Raw genomic sequence first — 20,763 nt, 5'->3', positions numbered from 1 at the left:
CATGTAGACAAAACAGGCTTCTTTTGGAAAATGTCATCTAGGACTTTCATAGCTAGAGAGGGGAAGTCAATGCCTGGCTTCAAAGCTTCTAAGGACAGCATGACTCTTGCTAGAGACTCATGTAGCTGGTGACCTGAAGTTAAAACCAATGCTCATTTACCATTCTAAAAATGCTAAGGCCCTTAAGAATTATGCTAAATCTACTCTGCTTGTGATCTATAAATGGAACAACAAAGCCTGGAAGACAGTACATCTGTTTACAACATGGTTTACTGTATATTTGAAGCCCACCGTTGAGACCTACTGCTCAGAAAAAAAGATTCCTTTCAAAATACTACTGCTCATTGACAATGCAACTGATCACCCAAGAGCTCCCTGATGGAGACATACGAGATTAATGCTTTTTCATGTGTGCTAACACAACATCCATTCTGCAGTCCACAGAGCAAGGAGTAATTTTTACTTTCAAGACTTATTATTTCAGAAATACATTTTGTAAGGCTACAGCTGCCATAGATAACGATTCCTCTGATGGATCTGGTCAAAGTCATTTGAAGACCTTCTGGAAATAACTCATCATTCTAGAAGCCGTTAAGAATATTCGTTAAAAAAAAAGAATATTCGTGATTCATGGTAAAATATCAACATAAACAGGAGTTTGGAAGTTTCTAACCCTCACGGATGACTTTCAGGGGTTTAAGACATCAGTGAAGAAGTAATTGCAAATGTAGTAGAAATAGCAAGAGAACTAGAATTAGAAGTGGACCCTAAAGATGTAACTGAATTGCTGAAATCTCATGATAAAACCCCATCATCGAAGAGTTGCTTCTTATGGATAAACAAAGAAAATAGTTTCTCGGGATGGAATCTACTCGGGCTAAAGACACCGTGACGATTGTTGAAAAGACAACAAAGGATTTAGAACGTTACAAAAACTTAGCTGATAAAGAAGGCGTAGAGTTTGAGAGAATTGATTCCAATATTGAAAGACATTCTACTGTGGGTAAGGTGCTATCAAACAGAATTGCATGCTACAGAAAAATCATCATTCAAGGAAGAGTCAATCAATGCAGGCAACTTTGTTGTCTTATACTAAGAAATTGCAAGACACCCCAACCTTCAGCAACCACCACCCTGAACTATCATCAGCCATCAACATCAAGGCAAGACCCTCCACCAGCAAGAAGATTATGACTCTCTGAAGGCTCAGATGATGGTTAGCATTTTTAGCAATAAAGTATTTTTTTAACTAAGGCATGTATATTGTTTTCTTAGACATAATGCTATTGCACATTAAACATACTACAGTACAGTGTAAGCATAACTTTATGTGCACTGGGAAACCAAAAAATTTGTATAACATGCTTTGAGAGCCTCACTTTATTACCGTGGTCTGAAAACAAACCGCAGTACCTCCAAGATACACGCCTGTGCTCTAGTTTTCCTCATAATTTACCACTTTCTGAAATTATATTTGTGCATTTTTTCCTCCACCATTACATGTGCTCTATGAAGACAAAGATTTAGTCTGTCTTATTAACAACTGTATCCCTCACACCTAGATGCCCAGCATATAGTAGACACTCCAGAAATACTTGCTGAATGAGCGAACGAAACAAACTTGAAGGAGATTTGAGAGATAATAATAAATATTAACCAAAATAGAGGGGAAGCTAATAAATGCATAAGCTGATGATAAAAACCCTTTTGCATTGAAGGAGTTTTTGTTTGAAATCTAAGAGGGCATATATTGGAACCCTAAGGTTCCTACAAATTTTGATGTCCTAACACTGAGTCAAATAGACTTACCTTTACAAAACTTCACATGGTATTGTGGGAAAAGCAGTAGATGGGGAGTTAAGAGGCCTGAGTTCCAGATCCAGCTCTGTCATAAACTTACTTTCTTTTAGCAAAATACTCCCTTTCTGTGCGGCCTCAGTTTTCTCTTGCCCAGAGTACTTACGCTTTGAGAAGGGATTTTGTTTCCGCTGCTGTATCCTACTTAGAGAAATACTGGGCCAGGACACCTGTCTAAAAACCATTTGCTGAGTGAATCAATGAACGAACAAAATGAGGAGATTGCACTTCATCTCTGAATCTTGCTTGTGAAGAAATATACCCCGCAAATGAATTTAGTTCATCGAGTACTTTCACATTCATGTTCCTGGGCTGCTCGTCCCAAATGAGTCACTTGTTTCCCGACACCGCACTACACTCTGGAACACACGGCAGTACAGTTTACTCAATAAATTAACGAGTGAAGTGGAAGGGTAAGGGGGTGGTATTTCGGTTCTAAGATGAGTAAACTGACGCCAAAAGAAGTGACGGGACCCCACCGCTCGCGGAAACCGGCGCTTAAGCTTCTGAGCTCAGAACCCTAACTCACTTTCCTGCCCCTTCCCTGGTGGCGCAGGACCAGGGTCCCGTCTTAGTTCATCCTTCTCAGTTTCCCTCCTTACTTTCCGTTAGCATGACCCACGGTCTAACCTTCCACTTTACCTGAATCGAGACCAAAAATCTCTGCGTGGCGCCCCTGAGACTATCCACGTGAAGCTTCTTCTGGCAACACCGCACACCCAGAGACCCGCCATGTTCCATGAGAGCTTCAGGACAGAGCTCCGCCCCCAGCCGGCAGTGACGCCGCAAGATCAGCCAATCAAATGTAAGCTTAGTGGCAAGTGTTCCCTTTTTTCCTAGGTTAAGACTCACCAGCGGCTCCCTCACCCTTTGCACTCCGGGAAGTGTAGTTCGGTAGCCATTGCCGGGGGAGGCTGGACCCAGGAGCTCTCTCGTAGCATGACGGGAGTTGTAGTTGAGGGGCGCCCCGGGAACGTTCCGGGTGACGCCTTCTGGTCCGGGGGCGGGCGAGCATAGCGTTCTTTGGCTGAAAGCAGCAGGAACTGGCAACCGGGAGGAGGCTCTAGCGAGGCCTGAAAGCGGCGCAGCCAGGCAGGGGAGGGGTTTCGGGGTGGGGGCGGCCAAGTAGCGCATCTGACATGCTGCTGGGGTCGTGACCGCTCGGGGTCCGAGGCAGGACCTGGCCAGATCCAGCCTGGAGGCCTCGCCTTCTTCGGGCCTAATCTTCAGCGGCCGGGTAGGCCTTGCCAGAGGCTCCTTTTCGTGCGGCCACCCCGGATTCCTGCCCTGATTTTCTGTTCGAGAGATGGCCTCGCCTAGCCCCCCGCCAGAGCCAAAGGTAAGTCGCCCCTCCGGGTATCCCCGTTCTCTCGCCGTTCCCAAGCTAGGCCGCGCCACCGCCCCCCCACCTCTCGGGTCGCGGTCTTGAGGGCCAGCGCGGTGCAGTGAAGTACCCCCTGATACACTGGGGCGCCGTTCGCGATCAAACTGACGACTGGCTCCGTTTTTCAAAAGTGACTTGATAAATCAGCTAAAGAAAATTGGTAATGCTCCAAACTATCGTTTTCATTTACGAGTGTTTACAGGTGAGGTATCTTTTTTGATCCCCCCCTGTGTCTTCTACACCTGCCGAGATGCCTGGACCCAAAGTAGACGCTTGGAGAAATCTGAATTGAAACGGGTCTCAAGGCAGTGCTTGTAGAGAATCGAGTGGGGCAATAAGGCGCAGGAAAGTGGGGAAGGCCTTGGGGCAGCTTACTAAAATTCAAATATTAGGGCATAATGAGTAAATCAGAAAGCCTTATCCTTAGGTTCCTCACTACAGAGGACAAAGATCCAGCTCAGTTATCCTCTAATTTGATGTGCTTGTCTGAATTCTGTCGGTTCCCAGAATTGGGCCCCATTTGGAACTCTTAGTATCATGTTCTTCCTAGCCTACCGGGCCCTGACAAGTGATTGTTTCTGCTACTTTCAGTGGTAGAATTGTCCTTGAGACAAGAACTGACTACAGAAATCATACTGTTTCAGGGGTTGCTGACATTTGAGGATGTGGCTGTGTTTTTTACCCAGGAGGAGTGGGATTATCTGGATCCAGCTCAGAGAAGCCTGTATAAAGATGTCATGATGGAGAATTATGGAAACCTGGTCTCACTGGGTAAGAATCTGCTGTTTCTCTGATGAAAATATCTAAGAAACTATAAGGAATCAGAACACTTGAACTAGCACCGTACCAAACTGATTTGTTCCAAAGTTCTGATTCAAACGTTTCAGCCATGAATTGTTTCCATGACTCTCATCCCTACCGTTCTTGCAATGACCAAAATACAAGCTTTTCTGGCTTCCTATCTTCGTAATCTCATTCCCATATTGCTCTGTACTTTCCCTCCTGGCTCATCCTCCCACTGCTTTCCTCCCACCCCTTTTCACTCTGCCTTCTGGAGCCCCTGTTCCTCTTCACATAATGTTCCCTACCCCTCCTGGCCTTAACTGAAACCTGGCACTTTCCCAAGGACACCACTTCTCTGGCAGGGGCTGCTTATTCTCCTACATCCTCTTCCTTCCTCTCATCCTTTGTCTCAAGGCTGAAAGGGAAAAATAATTGTTCTCCTAACTTTTCAGTACTGTTCCCAAAGCATTCGTTTTCCACCTTCAAACACAGTTTCTCTCTTTTGAGGTCTCAGCTATCTTGCCCTACCCTCTCAATTCCTTTTCACTATCATCTGTCAGCTTTTTTTGGTTCCTCACATAGATTTTGTCACATTTCAGAATCTTCTCTTTGCTAACCCATACCATCGATCATGCTGTCATTATTTCAGCCTCACTGTATCTTGACCATATTGTCTTCAGGGACCCTGCTTTCCATTTTTATTCAGCACCTCACATCAATGATCCTACCCTCAATTTTGTCATTACAGGCAAATCTTAAACCCCAATATCTTATACTTTGACCAATATCTTATTTTTATTCAGGCAGTAGATGTTTATTGACTATAACTAAACAGGGGTTACCAAAACAGACATGATCTCTGCCCACGTGGAGCTTACTGCAAATTCTTACCTGTCTACTTTTCCTACCAAACCTATTCTTTTTTTTTCTTTAATAAATTTATTTATTTATTTATTTTTGTTTGCATTGGGTCTTCGTTGCTGTGGGTGGGCTTTCTCTAGTTGCGGTGAGCAGGGACTCCTCTGTTGCAGTGCGTGGGCTTCTCATTGCGGTGGCTTCTCTTGTTGCGGAGCACGGGCTCTAGGCGTGTGGGCTTCAGTCGTTGTTGCACACGGGTTCAGTAGTTGTGGCTCGTGGGCTCTAGATCACAGGCTCAGCAGTTGTGGCACATGGGCTTAGTTGCTCCGTGGCATGTGGGATCTTCCTGGATCAGGGATCGAACCCGTGTCCCCTGCATTGGCAGGCGGAGTCTTAACCACTGTGCCACCAGGGAAGTCCAAACCTATTTATTCTTAATCTTTCCTGTTCCTTGACTTCTTTTTTCCCCCAGGCTCTCGACTGCCTCCTGACTTCACCTCCTTATCTAATCCATGGACCTATATATAAAATGATCACCAGCATGCTCTCTTGCCACCTTGTCATTATGTTCTACCCATTCTGCAAACTTCAAATCCTGTACTGATTATAAAATCTGCCTTTTCTTTTCTCCTACCTGAGTTGCTAAACACAGCAAGAGAAATTTTTTATCCATACGGATTGGTGCCCTGTATATATACATGGCTTTTCTTTCTTCTAGTCTCCACTGGGTTTTTACATTTCAGCAAATTTTTTATCATTGATTTGCTCATGCCCCTGTTCCTTTTAGTGACTATTCCAAAAACTTAGAGAGTTTTCCTTGGGTGCATCACTCAGTGGTGGACCTCACCTTCTGTTTCACAGAGAAGATAGTGGCCACCACACATGAACTCTCAAGTTTTCTGCCCTTCATTGCACACTTAAGGTTGCCTGTCTTCTCACATTCTCCAAGAATTGATCAGTCTTTTTTTTCTTATAGTTTCAGTCTCTATTCTTTCTCCCCTGGTACCTTTATTCTGATGATAGATATGTTTGTGGCTCTAGAGCTCTCCTTTGAGCCACAGTCTCTCTTGCAGCTCCCTGTAACCTACTACTTGTTTGCTTCACAGCCAGATTTTTGTAAGAGTAGTTAAGGTGTGTTCTCTACTTCTTTACCTCCCATTATCTCTAATCCCCTTTTTGTGCCTCTACACCTTGCTCAGTTGTTTAACATTGGTGTGTAATAATCCAATTATCAAATGCAGTAGACTCTTTTTGGACTGTATTTAATTCTCTATAGATATTTGAAACTTTTTATTGCTTCCTTCTATGGCCTTGCATTCTCAGACTTCCTCTCAGACTATATACCTTCTTTGGCAGACCTTATTTACACTCAGGTCATCAGCTACTGCTATGTGATGGTATGTCCCAAATCTTAATCTCTACTTAAGAGAGGCAGTATGGAGCCTAACTGTCCAAGTAAAAAATCCTGATTCCACCACTTACTAGCCTTGTGACTTAACCTTTCTGTGCCTGTTTTTTTTTAATATAAAATGTAAATAGTAATAGCACTTACCGCTTAGGATTATTATGAGCATTAACTTAGTTAATATATGTAAAGCATTTAGGACACTGACCAGCATGTAGTAAGTACAATATAAATGTCAACTGTTATCTTCATCATCATTGTCATTATCTTCTCTGTTGAACTCCAACTTCTTAGTCATCTCCTTTTGAAGACCACATAAATAACTCAGATAATCCACTAAGATCTCAAGGGCCTCCTCTTCAGAATTAAGTACTCCTTTCTCTGTGGTATCTTGTATACACTTCCATTGTTGAATTTATTTCAGTGTACTATAATCATTATGTTATTTCTCTAAATAGACTGATCTTCAAGAGGACAGTAACTGTATTTTTTTTCATTTGATTTCTCCAGCACTTAGCACAGAGCCAGGCATGTATTATATGCTTCTTAAATATTTGGGTGACTGAGTGAATATAATTTAAGACTCAATATCTTTTGACAAAATTATTGCATTAGCCTGTAAACTAGCCCTGTGCTTCCAGTCTCCCTTTATTCTAATATGTTCTCTTTACTGCCACCAAAGTGATTTTGTGTTATTAACTGCTTATAACTTTCGGTGATTTCTGACAGCTTAAAGGATAAAAATCTTAATTTTTTGTCCTGCATACTAGCACCTCGTTATACAGCCCCTGCCTAGCTTTCTAGCCTCTTCTGTTATTTCCAGGATACCACTTCAGTCTCCAGCCATGTCAGGCTAGGTATTTTTTTCCATTTAGCTATGGTATCTCTGAGTCACTGACAGCTTTTTCCACCCATATGGTGCCCTGGTTGATAATACCATGCAAATGCCCAGCCTTGCCTGTGCCTAGTACTGTAAAATGGCAGTGAGCCCATCTGTGATCTCCTACTTTTAGGCTGTCTTCTTTATTGTAGCTGAAATACAGCTTTTCATCAGTTATTATTTCTCCCCTCACAACCTGTTCATCCTCCTCTGTAAACTCTATATCCATCCCCTTGATGAGTGCTCCCTTGATGAGAGATTACAATTATTAAAAACTATTCCACTATAGTGTTTTCCTCCACTTCATCCTGTTGCTCTACTTAACACAACTCATCTAGCTTTGTAATTTTGCCTTTTCAGTCATACCTATCCTTTCTATTTTTCTTTAAAAATTTTAGGAACTATATTGATGATACAGCTGACAGCTTGATCTCTTAGTTCTTGATCTTTCAATTCTTTCAGCTGAAATAGACTTCTTTGGTTTTAATGACTTATCTCCAGACAACTTGAGCCAGATTGGACCTTGACAGAATTGGGAATTGCTGTACCTGTAAGACCTTAAATTCACTGTTTTCCTCCTTTAATTATAGGCTCTTTCCAATTATTTGTTCAACTACTCATTCATTCGGTAAATAATTATAAAGCACTGTGCTAGGCCTAGGAATGCAAGTCCTTCCCCATTCTCTCATTCTTTTACCTAGAAAACTGAGATGCAACTGGGTACTCTAGAAAAATTAGCTATGACCAGACGATGGGAACATACAAGCACGGCAGATACCTCAGAAGGTGGTTATAGCTACCAAGCCCAGGTCTAATGGCTAGTCATTTCTAAGCTGCCATGTGTGGAAGCCTAGACTCACTTATTTTACCTGTCTTTCTGTTTGACCTATTTGTTTTCATGCTTGTGCCTCTCTGTTATATTTACTTCAGCAATACATTATATTTCATGTCTGGTAAGATTAAGTCACTTATATTCTCTTTCAGGGTATACAGTTGACCTTTGAACAACACAGATTTGAAATGCTTGAGTTCTCTTATACATTATTATTTTTCACTAAATACGTAGTACAGTACTACACAGTCTGTGGTTGGTTGAATCCGCGGGTACAGAACCATGGATATGGAGGGCCAACTGTAAAGTTATATATGGATTTTCAACAGTGTGGAGGGTCAGTGCCCCTAACCCTCGTGTTGTTCAAGGGTCAACTGTACTTAACTAGTTTTCTGCATTCTTCTGGTTGAAATTTAGATTACTTGGGGTTTTTTAACTGGCTTGTGGGATTTTTGTTGGAATACAGTTAGGTTTGTTGGTTGGTTTGGGAAGAAATAAGATCCTTATAATGTTGACTCTCTTTAGCAATTTGGTTGACTCTATTTAATTGTCTATGTCCTTTAGAAAAATTGTATGGATTATTTTTATGAATCTTGCATTTCTTGTAGATACATTCCTAGGTTTTATGGGTTTTATTATCATGAAAAGTATATTTTATTTTTCTATAATATTTACTAACTGGTTATTCTTGGTGGTAAGAACCAGTATTTGTTTTATATGTCAGTCCTGTTATCACTATTATATTTCATTTAATTCTTTTAGGAATTTTGGGTAGGCATTCATATCATCTGTGAATAATGTAATTTTGTATTATTCCTTTGAGTAAAACCCTGGAACAATATCCACTGGGTAAGCATTATGAAGAAACTTTACCTTCTCAAAAAGAACTTACAATCCAATGGAAAAGAGAAAGTTAAAAGTACAGTGTAATAATACTATAATGCAGTCATGGACAAGGGCTGGTGATCAAAAACAGAGCGCTTAAATCATCTATTGGACTAAGTGAAGGCCTTATGGTTGCTTTGCATTGAATCTTAAAGAGAAACCAAGAGTTGCCCAAGTAAACAATGTTGGTGGACATTTCATAAATGAGTTATGCCAAGAAATGGCATAAAAGACTAAAGCACAAGCAATTTGCCCACTTGAAGTGTGAGAGCTTGGGTAGGAGGGTGAATTAAAGCTTAAGAGACCTCATGAAATGCTAAGCATCATTGTGTAAAGGGATTTGATTTGATTTTAGAGATAATGGAGTGCTAGTGAATCTATAAGTGGTGACATGATTAGAATTCCATTTTATGAAGATCTCTCTGGATTCAGTGAAATAGATACAGCCTAAAGACAAGAGCCAAGGATTATTAGATGGCTTTTGCAATAATCCAAGGAAAACAGAGAGAGAAGGCAAATGCTAAAGAGTAGAATCATTGATTTTGGTGATTGATTAATGGTAAGAAAAAGGGAGAAATCTAGGATGATTTCCTGCTTTGGGACTTTAATGTGATGGATGATGATGCCTCTCAAGGGAAGATGATTAGAGGTGGGGACAGACATGACAGCAAATGATGATGGTCATGTTAATTGTGAGCTCTTTTTGAGACATTTAAGTGGCAGTATTCAGAGGGTGTGTATATAGAGCAAGATAAGGATGTAAACATGGGTAACAATAACCTTAAACAGTTGACAAAGGAAGAAAAATACATGAGGGAAATGTATTAGAAAAGGGCAAAGAAAAGAAGTAGGGAGGGACCTAGAATATAATAGCACAGGAACAAAAACAGTGTCAAGAAACAGGAATAGTCCACAGTATCAGATGCTGCTGAGTAAAATAAGGACTAAAAATGCCCATTGTATTTGTTATTTGAAAGTCATTGGTGATTTAATGAGAAGTTTCTCTAGATTCTGGAAACAGAAATCAGATTTTATAGTAGGTTGTAGAATAGATTGAATGGGAAGAGGTTGGTCATTGAAAACATAGGAAACGGAGAGGTACAGTGTTAAGATTTTTTTCAAAGCTTGGATTTCACCTAGAAAAGGATTTCAGGTTTCAGGATAAAGTTGGATATATTTGTATGTTGGTAGGAAGGTGTCAATGGAGAATACAGATTGAAGAAAGAGGAAGAAATGGTAATAACTGAACAAGTGCCCAGAGGCAAATGGGATCAGGAGAGAGTAGATGAATTAGCTTTGGGTAAGAATGGGATATATCTTCATGTACCACTGAAGGTAATTTTATAGGTAGGAGGTAGAATGGTGAGGGAGTTCTCTCATACTTTTTCATTGAGTGAAAGAAAACACAGTGTACTGAAAGTGAATTTGAGAGAGAGCACTGTAAGTAGACTTAGGCAGAAATAAAGTTTCTTAGGGAAATAAGAAGAAGTTTTTTTGGAATAAAATAATGACTGAAGTGAAAAGAAACTTCAAAGATGACTCCACAGTTAGAAGACTAGAAAATTGAAAGAAAAGAGGAAGTCTAAAAAGGGAAATTGTTTAGGGCCAAATATAAATTTGGTGGTGATACAATCTTCTCATGGAGTTATCCAACAGACAGCAAGAGACAGAAAATCAGGATAGTCGTCAGAGGCAGACTTAAGTGTCCTCTATGCTGCTCTATCATAGACCATTATGTTATCTTTCTTCCAACACATGCAAGATTATCATTTCTCAGATGTCATGCAGAATCTCAGTTGGAAATAGATGGTTCCAACTTGTGTCTTATATCTTTAAAGCCATGAGAATTATGTATACTTGAAGAATGTAGTATTTGTGGTAGGTGAAGTCATAAGCTACCACAGACTGTTCTTTTTCTTAGTTTCTTCCATTAGCTCTAACCATGTTCCTTTTGGTTTTTTCCTGTTTTTCTATATCATAGAGTCTATTTCACTTCAACCCAGTTTTTTAAAAGCCATTTGTCTCTTGATGTAGGAGCTATTTTACTTAATATTTTCTTTACCATATTATATTCTTTCCCCATTTGTACTTGTCACCCATTCCATTTGGTAGGGGGCTTCTTGCCTTATCTCTAAATCCTAACTCATTATACAATGCCTGGAATGCTTTTGATCACAATAAATAAATTCTTATTAATGAGTGAATTGTTGTTTCCCCTGGTTTTTGTCTTTTATCCTTCTCAGCATCATTTTATGTGTTCTTTTCTGTCAGTTATTTGGTTTATTCACATTCCCATAATGCTACCTCATCCTAAATTTTCCTGAACCGACTGTTTTCTTCCCATGTTATCCTTTCTTCCTTAATAGGCTAGTTTATCCTGCCACTACTTGTTTTACTTCTTTGTTTGCCCATCTTACCTTGCATAATTCGCTGTTGATTTATCAGCCCTTCCTCCTTTCTCCTGCTGATGCATTTTGTGCCTCGTAAACACTCTTTTCATACCCTTTCTCCAAGAAAAACATTTCATTTTATCAGATAACTAATACTAAATATTTATATAGCTTGTACTGTTTGCCAGGTAGTTATAAATGCTTTATGTATATGAACTAATGTAACCATCACAAGGATGCTGTGATGTAGTAAACTACATTTTATGCACATAGTAGATCATTTATCTTAATTATCTTATTTTTCTGACAGTTTCTCCTTGCTGGCAAGAGCTAGGCTGATGTTTCTATTTTCCATTTATCATTCCAGATGTTTTGAACAGAGATAAGGATGAGGAGCCAACTGTGAAACAAGAAATTGAGGAAATTGAGGAAGAAGTGGAACCACAGGGTGTAATAGTTACAAGAATCAAAAGTGAAATTGACCAGGATCCTATGGGTAGAGAAACCTTTGAACTTGTTGGTAGGTTAGATAAACAGAGAGGAATCTTCTTATGGGAAATACCAAGGGAATCTTTGACCCAGGAACAAAGAATGTTCAGAGGAAACACTAGCATTATCCGTAAGAGACAAAATTCAGAAGAGAAATGTCATAAATGTGAAGAATGTGGAAAGGGTTTTGTCCGCAAGGCTCATTTCATTCAACATCAAAGGGTCCATACGGGAGAAAAACCTTTTCAATGTAATGAATGTGGGAAAAGTTTCAGTCGCAGTTCATTTGTTATTGAACATCAGAGAATCCACACTGGGGAAAGGCCCTATGAGTGTAATTACTGTGGAAAAACCTTTAGTGTGAGCTCAACCCTTATTAGACATCAGAGAATCCACACTGGAGAGAGACCCTATCAGTGTAACCAATGTAAACAGAGCTTCAGCCAGAGAAGAAGCCTTGTTAAACATCAAAGGATTCACACAGGTGAGAAACCCCATAAATGTAGTGACTGTGGGAAAGCCTTCAGTTGGAAATCACACCTGATTGAACATCAGAGAACTCACACTGGTGAGAAACCCTATCACTGTACCAAATGTAAGAAAAGCTTTAGTCGAAATTCATTACTTGTTGAACATCAGAGAATTCACACTGGGGAAAGACCCCATAAATGTGGTGAATGTGGGAAAGCCTTTAGATTAAGTACATACCTTATACAACACCAAAAAATCCACACTGGTGAGAAGCCTTTTCTTTGTATTGAATGTGGAAAAAGCTTCAGTCGGAGCTCATTCCTTATTGAACATCAGAGGATCCATACAGGTGAAAGACCTTATCAGTGCAAAGAGTGTGGGAAAAGCTTCAGTCAACTTTGCAACCTTACTCGTCATCAGAGAATTCACACAGGGGACAAACCCCATAAATGTGAGGAATGTGGAAAAGCCTTTAGTAGAAGCTCAGGTCTTATTCAGCATCAGAGAATCCACACCAGAGAGAAGACTTATTCATACAGTGAAACCAAGGAAAGTTTTGATCCAAATTGCAATCTTATTATACAGCAGGAAGTCTACCCTAAGGAAAAATCTTATAAATGTGATGAATGTGGGAAAACTTTTAGTGTCAGTGCTCATCTTGTACAACATCAAAGAATCCACACTGGTGAAAAGCCCTACCTATGTACTGTATGTGGGAAAAGCTTCAGTCGGAGCTCATTTCTTATTGAACACCAGAGAATCCACACTGGTGAGAGACCCTATCTGTGCAGACAGTGTGGCAAAAGTTTTAGTCAACTCTGTAATCTTATTCGACATCAGGGTGTTCACACAGGTAATAAACCCCATAAATGTGATGAATGTGGGAAGGCCTTTAGCCGGAACTCAGGCCTTATTCAGCATCAGAGAATACATACAGGAGAAAAACCTTATAAGTGTGAGAAGTGCGACAAAAGTTTCAGTCAACAGCGCAGCCTTGTCAACCATCAGAAGATCCATGCAGAGGTGAAAATTCAAGAAACCCACGAATGTGATGCTTGTGGGGAAGCCTTCGATTGCCATATATCTCTTATTCAGCATCAAAAATTGCACACTACATGGATGCAGTAAACATAGAGAAATACTTAAGCTTGGTTTGACTTGAGACCAGCTACCCAAGTGCAGTTTCAGTATGGCTCAACGTGAGTCAAGATTTAGATAAAGCAGGTTCTCTTTGGCCTCAGGCAAATGGTTTCTAAAGGTTCTGTGAATAATAGGCAGCTGCCCACAGGCAGTTGATTTCCATTACTCTTTGTTTTGACGATCATAGAGAAGGACTCAGTAATTTAAGCATCTTTCTTTTACAAATCTTTCAGCAGAGAGGTTAAACCCAGGTTCAGAGCACTTAGTTATAATTAATAAAGGGAGAAGAACAAAGTTACATTGGCATAAGGGAGTTGGAAGCAGCTGATGTTAGAAAACTAGTATAATTGCTCAGAGTCCTCTGGCACCATAATATATGGTGGTTCTTTCAGTTCCATGACATGTTTGGCTATGCATGCCAAGTCCAATAATTAAGCATATGCTTAAGTTTTCAAGGAAACAAACCCCCCATTTTTTAAAAAACTGGCACCCAAAGCTTTTGTCATTGTCTAATCCAGTTGTTGGCATGTGGGTTAAAGGCAGTTCCAATGCCATGTGATTCCCAGATCTGTGAAATGAGTGGACCATTAATTTTACATATTAAGTAAATGTACAGATTATGTAATTAACAAACCTAGCAAAGGTGTTACCAAGGAGCCTTTGGGAGTGCCTTTTCTTTTTTCCCAAGATGGGCCCAAAAAGGTGGAGGAAGACACTGTTCTTTTTGTGTCCTCCAATCTGTGAAAGATATTTGTAGTCCTAGACAAATTAAATCTTATTCCTCCATTACCAGTAGCATGTGAAAGTGTAAATATTTTGATTACCAAGAGTTGGAAATAAAAAGACCTGGAATCTATGCTAAGAAGCTGAGATATTTTGGTATTGCTTTGATTTTTATGGTAACTAGACTTTGCATGCAATTTTAAAATCCTTATTTCTGGTTCTAGGGCTTCCTTAGTTAATGGTTATTATAAACGTATTCAGCTCTTCTAATCATTAAACCTGTTTTGTTTTTTGCTTTGTGTAAGAGTTATTTGTTACTCTAGTGTAAAATCTATCCTGTCAAATATATTACAGCATTTAAAGGTTAGAATCAAGGATTTAAAGGAAACTGCTCTCACTTGTTCTACCTCTGACTTGTTACCTTTTCTGGGATAGTTCAATTAAGGTTAAATCCAGGTTCTTTAGTTCCTGAGTATATAATTCCAAATCGCCAGGACTCGGTAATTCTAATTTCCTAATAGTTTAAGCAAAAGACCTCACTTTCAACTATAACCTAGACATTCTTAACGTCACCTCCAAACTTTCATCTTCCCGTCTCTGAGTATGTGCGTATGTGTGTGTGCATGCACACATAAATGTGGATGTTATGGTATGTGTAGAAATACACCTCTCTGTACACTTCCTTATTCAAATTAATTACTCACAGTTACCATACAGTTAACTTTTTAAAACAGAGTTTGTAACTCAGTGAATAGTACAAAAGGTAGCTGATAATGCACTTAATTTTTCAATAAAATTATCCTCCTGCCCTAAATCTCCCTGTTTTACTTGTTCTGCACCAGTGGTTCCCCAGCCCAGAGTCACAACTAATAATGAGGTTCTTAGAAATCCAGAGATGGAATCCTGTGTTTTGAAAAACCTAACACAAAGTATATGTTTTCACTGCATGCACACGAAAACATTTCTCTGCTTTTTGCTGAAATTGCACTGTATCGTATGATTGTCTTGCTGAGCAGAAGTTCTGGCTGTTGACCTCACTGTAATTTGGGGCCATGGTCATTTGAGATATTCCTAAAAGTATGTAATTTTTAACATCCTTGAATGTGAATCTGGAGTGACAGCTCCAAACTCCAGTAACAGCGAAACAGTTCTTGCTTATGTATACAATTCATTGGCTGTAAAAATCATAGCCAAAAAAGGTGTTTTTTTTTTTCTTAAAGCAAGTACACTGCAGTATACACTGCTGTTTTACAAGAAAAAGATAGAAATGTGCAGAGGACTTTAGAGAGGGATATGAAGTGCCAGAAGATGAGGGAAGGAGAAAAATCTTTCAAGAGGAAATAATGCCTAAGATGAGGCTAAAAGACAAGTACCAGGAAAGATGAATACTGTCTGAAGACGAAGTTGTGAGAGGATCTGGCAACTACAGAGTGAACTGATTGCTTGGTGATGGGAATGTGGCAGGAGGTAAGGTGCCCATAAACAAGAGTTATAGTGCTATAGAGATAGGACTTGATTTCTCCTGAAATCCTGTGGTAATGTTTTCCTTGTAGGTAAGTATGGTGTGTATAAGAAAAGGACGCATTTTAAGAATATAGCGCAGTGGATTTTCACAACTAAACCTCTATATAACTGCTACCCAGCTTAAATATTACTGGTACCCCAGATTCTTCCCTTGTGTACCTTTCCAAATACTACACAACACACATCTTGTGGTGCCTCCACTTTAACTCAGGAGACAATGTGGAAGTGAATAGGAGGGAAAAAATTGGCTCTTGACCTTTTTAAGATCTGGGGGTCTTATCCTCAGGAAGTTGCACAAAGTAAGCATTCAAGGGCCTGTGGTTTCCATGTTAACTTCAAGAGTCTCTTAGAGTAGTACTACTGAGAGATTGTGGTGTCTTTAAGGCAGTGGGAATGAAAGGAGATGAACTTGAGAAATACAGAGTAAAACCTGATTGCTAATTGGATGAGGAAGGTGAAAAAGTAAAGATTCAAGGTGGGTTTGGGTGGTTGGTATTCTTACTAAAAGGGTGGGGGAGGACAGTGCACCTGGTATGGAGTAAGGAATTAATTACTAAAGTTTTTGAGCGTGCAATGTTTGGCTTATCTGTGAGACAGACACGTCTGAAGATAATTGGAGATGTGGACATGGTGCACAGGGAAGATCTAGGTTAGAAATTGATTTAGGAATTCACGTGTTTAGACACAGAACTGAAGTAAGTAAGATTTAAGGAAAGAATAAAGCAAGAAAAGAAATCCAGGGATGGAATCCTGAGGCCCACTCTTGTTTAGTGGATTGGCAAGATTCAAAGGAGACAGGAACAGCCAGAAGTATCAAAAACCCAGTACATAGTGATAACTAGGAAAGTGACCTAGAAGAGTGCTGCAGAGACATCAAAGAAAGGTTGAAGAGTGTCCTTTAGATTGGATTATTAGAAAGTCATTAATGAGTACTATAAGAACAGCTTCTGAAATTGGGAAGGGCCAGTTTTCAGGGGCTTAAATTGTGTCTGAAGAGTGTAGATCATCAATTCTCAAATACTATCAATTCATGGTGAAAAGTTTACTATTCTACATTCAAATGGTAAAAACAAGGACAATAGAGTAGCTTTGTAAAAAAGCTAAATTGAGGGCTTCCCTGGTGTCGCAGTGGTTGGGAATCCACCTGCCAATGCAGGGGACGTGGGTTCATGCCCCGGTCTGGGAAGATCCCACATGCCGCGGAGCGGCTAGGCCCCTGAGCCATGGCGGCTGAGCCCGCGCGTCTGGAGCCTAGGCCCGCGTACCGCGAAAAAAAAAAGCTAAGTTGATTCAAGAACTTAATCTTTTTCTGAAATAATGCCCCCCTTTTAAAATAAAAAAGTCCTTTCATGAAATAATAGTAATTTTGGCCTGTTGAATGTATGTCTTTAGTTAAAAAAAAATGGCAATCCTTTTTTGATTATTCGTCTTACTTAATTTTACTGGTCTGTAAAAGGGAATAAAAAGTAGATTGTGAATATGAGGAGGGATATAGATCAAGATTAAAGAAAAAAAGTATTTTTCCATTCTGAATAGATAGCCAGTTGAGGGAGAAGTTGAAGATAAAGGAGAGCAAATGGAAATTTAGTTATTAGATAAGCAAAAAAGAATTTTAGCACTAATGGAAGGATTTACTATGGAGGCTTTCTTCCTCCCATTTGCGAGAAAAGGAAAGAGGACAGATTTAGTGTCTGGGGGAAGGGGAAGAAATAGAATACACTTGAGATGACCCATTTCCAAAAAATAGTCAAATTCATGTTTTGAGAGTCAGAGAAGGAGAGGGGTGGCCACCATGAGGGGTAGAGTTGGGAGCCTTGTCAATAGGAAAATTTGGAGTAGCAATTACGGACAATGGAAGAGAGAACCAAACAAAAACTTGAGGCGGGATTGTGGGGTTTTGTTTAGGGCCCCACTAAAGTAAAAGACTGAACTTTTAATGGCATTACTCAAATTCCTTATGTGAATTAACACATGGAACAATTTTGAAAGAAAATTAGGGTTAAAGTAGATGAAGCAAAAAAATATTAATTAGTATATCTTTTGGGGTTCTCCAGAGAAGCAGAACCAATAAACCAATAGGATGGATGGATGGATAGATAGATAGATAGATAGATAATAAGAATTGGCTCATGTGATTATGGAGTACAAGAAGTCCCATGGTATGCTGTTCATAAGCTGGAAAACTGAAAGCCAATGATGTAATTCAATCTGAGTCCAAAGGAGCTTAAGAACCAGAAGCGTTGATGTCCAAGGACAGAAGATGCATACCCCGCTTGGGCAGAGAACGAATTTGACCTCATTCATTTTTGATTCAGGCCCTCAACAAATTGGATAATCAAATCAGCATGGTTGAGGGCAATCTTCTTTACTCAGTCTAAGGACTTAAATACAAATCTCTTTCAGAAACACCCTCAACAGACACACCCAAAGACAATGTTTCACCGACATCCCTTAGTCTAGTAGAGTTGAAACATAAAATTAGCCATCACAGTAGGTAACAGTTAAAAATGAGCAAGTGGAGAGGGTGTGGAGAAAAGGGAACCCTCTTGCACTGCTGGTGGGAATGTAAATTGAAATAGCCACTGTGGAGAACAGTATGGAGGTTCCTTAAAAAGCTAAAAATAGAACTACCATATGACCCAGCAATCCCACTACTGGGCATATACCCTGAGAAAACCATAATTCAAAAGGACACATGTACCCCAATGTTCATTGCAGCACTATTTATAATAGCCAGGACATGGAAACAACCTAAATGTCCAACAACAGATGAATGGCTAAAGAAGATGTACATATATACAATGTAACATTACTCAACCATAAAAAGGAATGAAACTGGGTCATTTGTAGAGATATGGATGGGCCTAGAGTCTGTCATACAGAGTGAAGTAAGCCAGAAAGAGAAAAACAAACATTATATATTAACACATTTATGTGGAATCTAGAAAAATTGTACAGATGAACCTATTTGCAGGGCAGGAATAGAGATGTAGACATAGAGAACGGACATGTGGACACGGGGGGAAAGGGAGGGGTGGGATGAAATGGGAGATTAGGACTGACCTATCTGCATTACCATGCGTAAAATAAATAGCTAGTGGAAACACGCTATAAAGCACAGGAAGCTCAGCGTGGTGCTCTGTGACGACCTAGACGGGTGGGATGTGGAGTGGGGGTGGGAGGGAGGTCCAAGAGGGAGGGGATATAGGTATACATATAGCTGATTCACTTCATTGTATGGCAGAAACTAACACAGCACTGTAAAGCAATTATACTCCAAAAAAAGAAAAATAAATAAAACGAGGTGAGGGAATTCCCTGGTGGTCCAGTGGTTAGGACTCGGTGCTTTTACTGCTGTGGGACTGGGTTCAATCCCTGGTTGGGGAACTAAGATCCTGCAAGCCACACAGCACGGCCAAAGTAAATAAATAAATAAAATGAACAAGTGAAAGGAGTCCTTGGTGGCAAAAAAATTACTGTAATACTCCATTTCTCTGTAATTTTGATGAGTGAGGCCTTTCACTTTCATCTGTCTTCCTAAAGGAGGATGTCATCAGCAAATCTAGGGGCATACACAGCATACCCAGTTGAGAATATTTTCTTGCAGAGTACATTTCAACTTAAAAAAAAATCTAGTTCAGATATTCCAATCATTTTTTGAAGTTACTGTTCCTAATTTGTATTGGTTATCCTTCCTTCTCCACCTCCTTCAAAAATGTTTTGTGGCCTTGGGTATGGTAGGGATGAGCTGATTGGTTTTTTCCGTTTTTTTTTTTTTGTTTTTGGCTGTGTTGTGTCTGTTGCTGCGCGTGGGCTTTCTCTAGTTGCGGCGAGTGGGGTCTACTCTTCGTTGTGGTGCGCGGGCTTCTCATTGCAGTGGCTTCTCTTGTTGCGGAGCACGGGCTCTAGGCACATGGGCTTCAGTAGTTGTGGCTCACAGGCTTAGTTGCTCTGCGGCATGTGGAATCTTCCTGGACCAGGGATTGAAACTGTGTCCCCTGCACTGGCAGGCGGATTGTTAACCACTGTGCCACCAGGGAAGTCTGCGGGTTTCTTTTTAATTAAGGCCATCTCTATAACCTTGACGCACGGACAAACAGAAAAAGGTCAGATACATTTACTTTACTGCACAAATGGTACAAGTCCAATTAACATGTATTTTTTAAAATATCTGCCAGGTACTATGTTAATAGTATAGGTATTATTAGTTGCATAGTGGCATTCAGCAGTCCTTTATTCTCTTCACTGGGGAGTAAATAGCAAGTCATATGTATTCCATAGCATAAAGACTGGGTGTAAAAAAATCACCCAGCTTTCCAAGACACATAGTTTAGATACATTTTGTACAAATAAAACATAGTTCATATCTTTGCCTGTGCTATTTCCAGTCCAGGAGCCATGTTCTCAAGAACATACTTCTTATGTCAGCCCAATGACTAAGATAAACCTCTATATCACATTGACAGTCATTGTGTCCCTGGATCCAAGAACTGCACTCTGACTTCTTTGGCCTGTAAATTCCCCCAGGGTAAAACCAGGGCAGGACAAGGAAAAGTTGGAAGTGGCTGCATAAAGATGCCTTGACCTTGGATATCGTAAGAGAGAAGGGTAGAATTCTCTGACACATGAGACCTCGGGCTACAGCTTAACCCTGGTTGTTGTGAACTGCTGGAAGAATTAGTGCTATGGTTAGAATATGCTCTATATTTCACTGTGCCAGCATACTCAAAGGGCTGAGTCTATGCATGTATGTAAGCCTCTTTTTGAGAATTAGATGTAAAAGAATTTTGAATTTTCATTTGTCTCAGTGCTTGCCTCTCAAGTTCCAGTATAACAGACTTATTAGAATGCTAAATAGCTATGCTACGCAAGGAGAGTTTGGGGGTGTTGTTTTCCCCAATCTAAAGATGTCACATCCACTCACTGGCTTCCACCACCAAGAGGCTAGGCCCCATGTTGAATTGTTATGACGCACACTTAGCTGGCTTCTGGTTTCCTCCCAATCTTCTACATTCTAAAAACTAATTTTCAGCAATACCCTCTATTATGTTATTCCCTGCTCAAAATTATTCACAGGTCCCTATTTCTCATTACTTCAAGGCAAAACTTTTCATAAAATCCCTGTCCTATCTACCCTCCCAC

The 20,763-nt window shown here is 40.0% G+C and overlaps 2 protein-coding genes across 4 annotated transcripts in view; one reads left to right on the top strand and one right to left on the bottom strand.

Moving 5' to 3' along the window:
* The window catches only part of LOC116754977 (bile acid-CoA:amino acid N-acyltransferase-like), a 62,517-nt gene extending 59,526 nt beyond the window's left edge, over positions 1–2,991 (bottom strand). Inside the window, 1 exon segment of the mRNA XM_032633861.1 lies at positions 2,460–2,991. Coding sequence (XP_032489752.1) covers positions 2,460–2,991 — 532 coding nt within the window.
* ZNF189 (zinc finger protein 189) lies at positions 2,867–14,911 on the top strand. 3 transcript variants are annotated; one of them, XM_032636209.1, is made up of 3 exons: positions 2,867–3,196; positions 3,928–4,012; positions 11,642–14,911. In XM_032636209.1, the coding sequence occupies exons 1-3, from the start codon at positions 3,164–3,166 to the stop codon at positions 13,360–13,362; spliced, it is 1,839 nt and encodes a 612-aa protein (XP_032492100.1). In that variant the 5' UTR covers positions 2,867–3,163; the 3' UTR covers positions 13,363–14,911. The 3 variants fall into 3 exon arrangements, with proteins under 3 accessions (XP_032492100.1, XP_032492099.1, XP_032492101.1); XM_032636208.1 differs by having other exon boundaries at positions 2,869–3,196; positions 3,886–4,012; XM_032636210.1 differs by having other exon boundaries at positions 2,870–3,196; positions 3,931–4,012.
* Positions 14,912–20,763: the final 5,852 nt, after the last annotated feature.

Source organism: Phocoena sinus, chromosome 6, assembly GCF_008692025.1.
Source record: "Phocoena sinus isolate mPhoSin1 chromosome 6, mPhoSin1.pri, whole genome shotgun sequence".
Classification (NCBI taxonomy): Eukaryota; Metazoa; Chordata; class Mammalia; order Artiodactyla; family Phocoenidae; genus Phocoena; species Phocoena sinus.
Note: the sequence above shows the minus strand (reverse complement) of the source record. Positions and strands in the feature narration are given on the sequence as shown.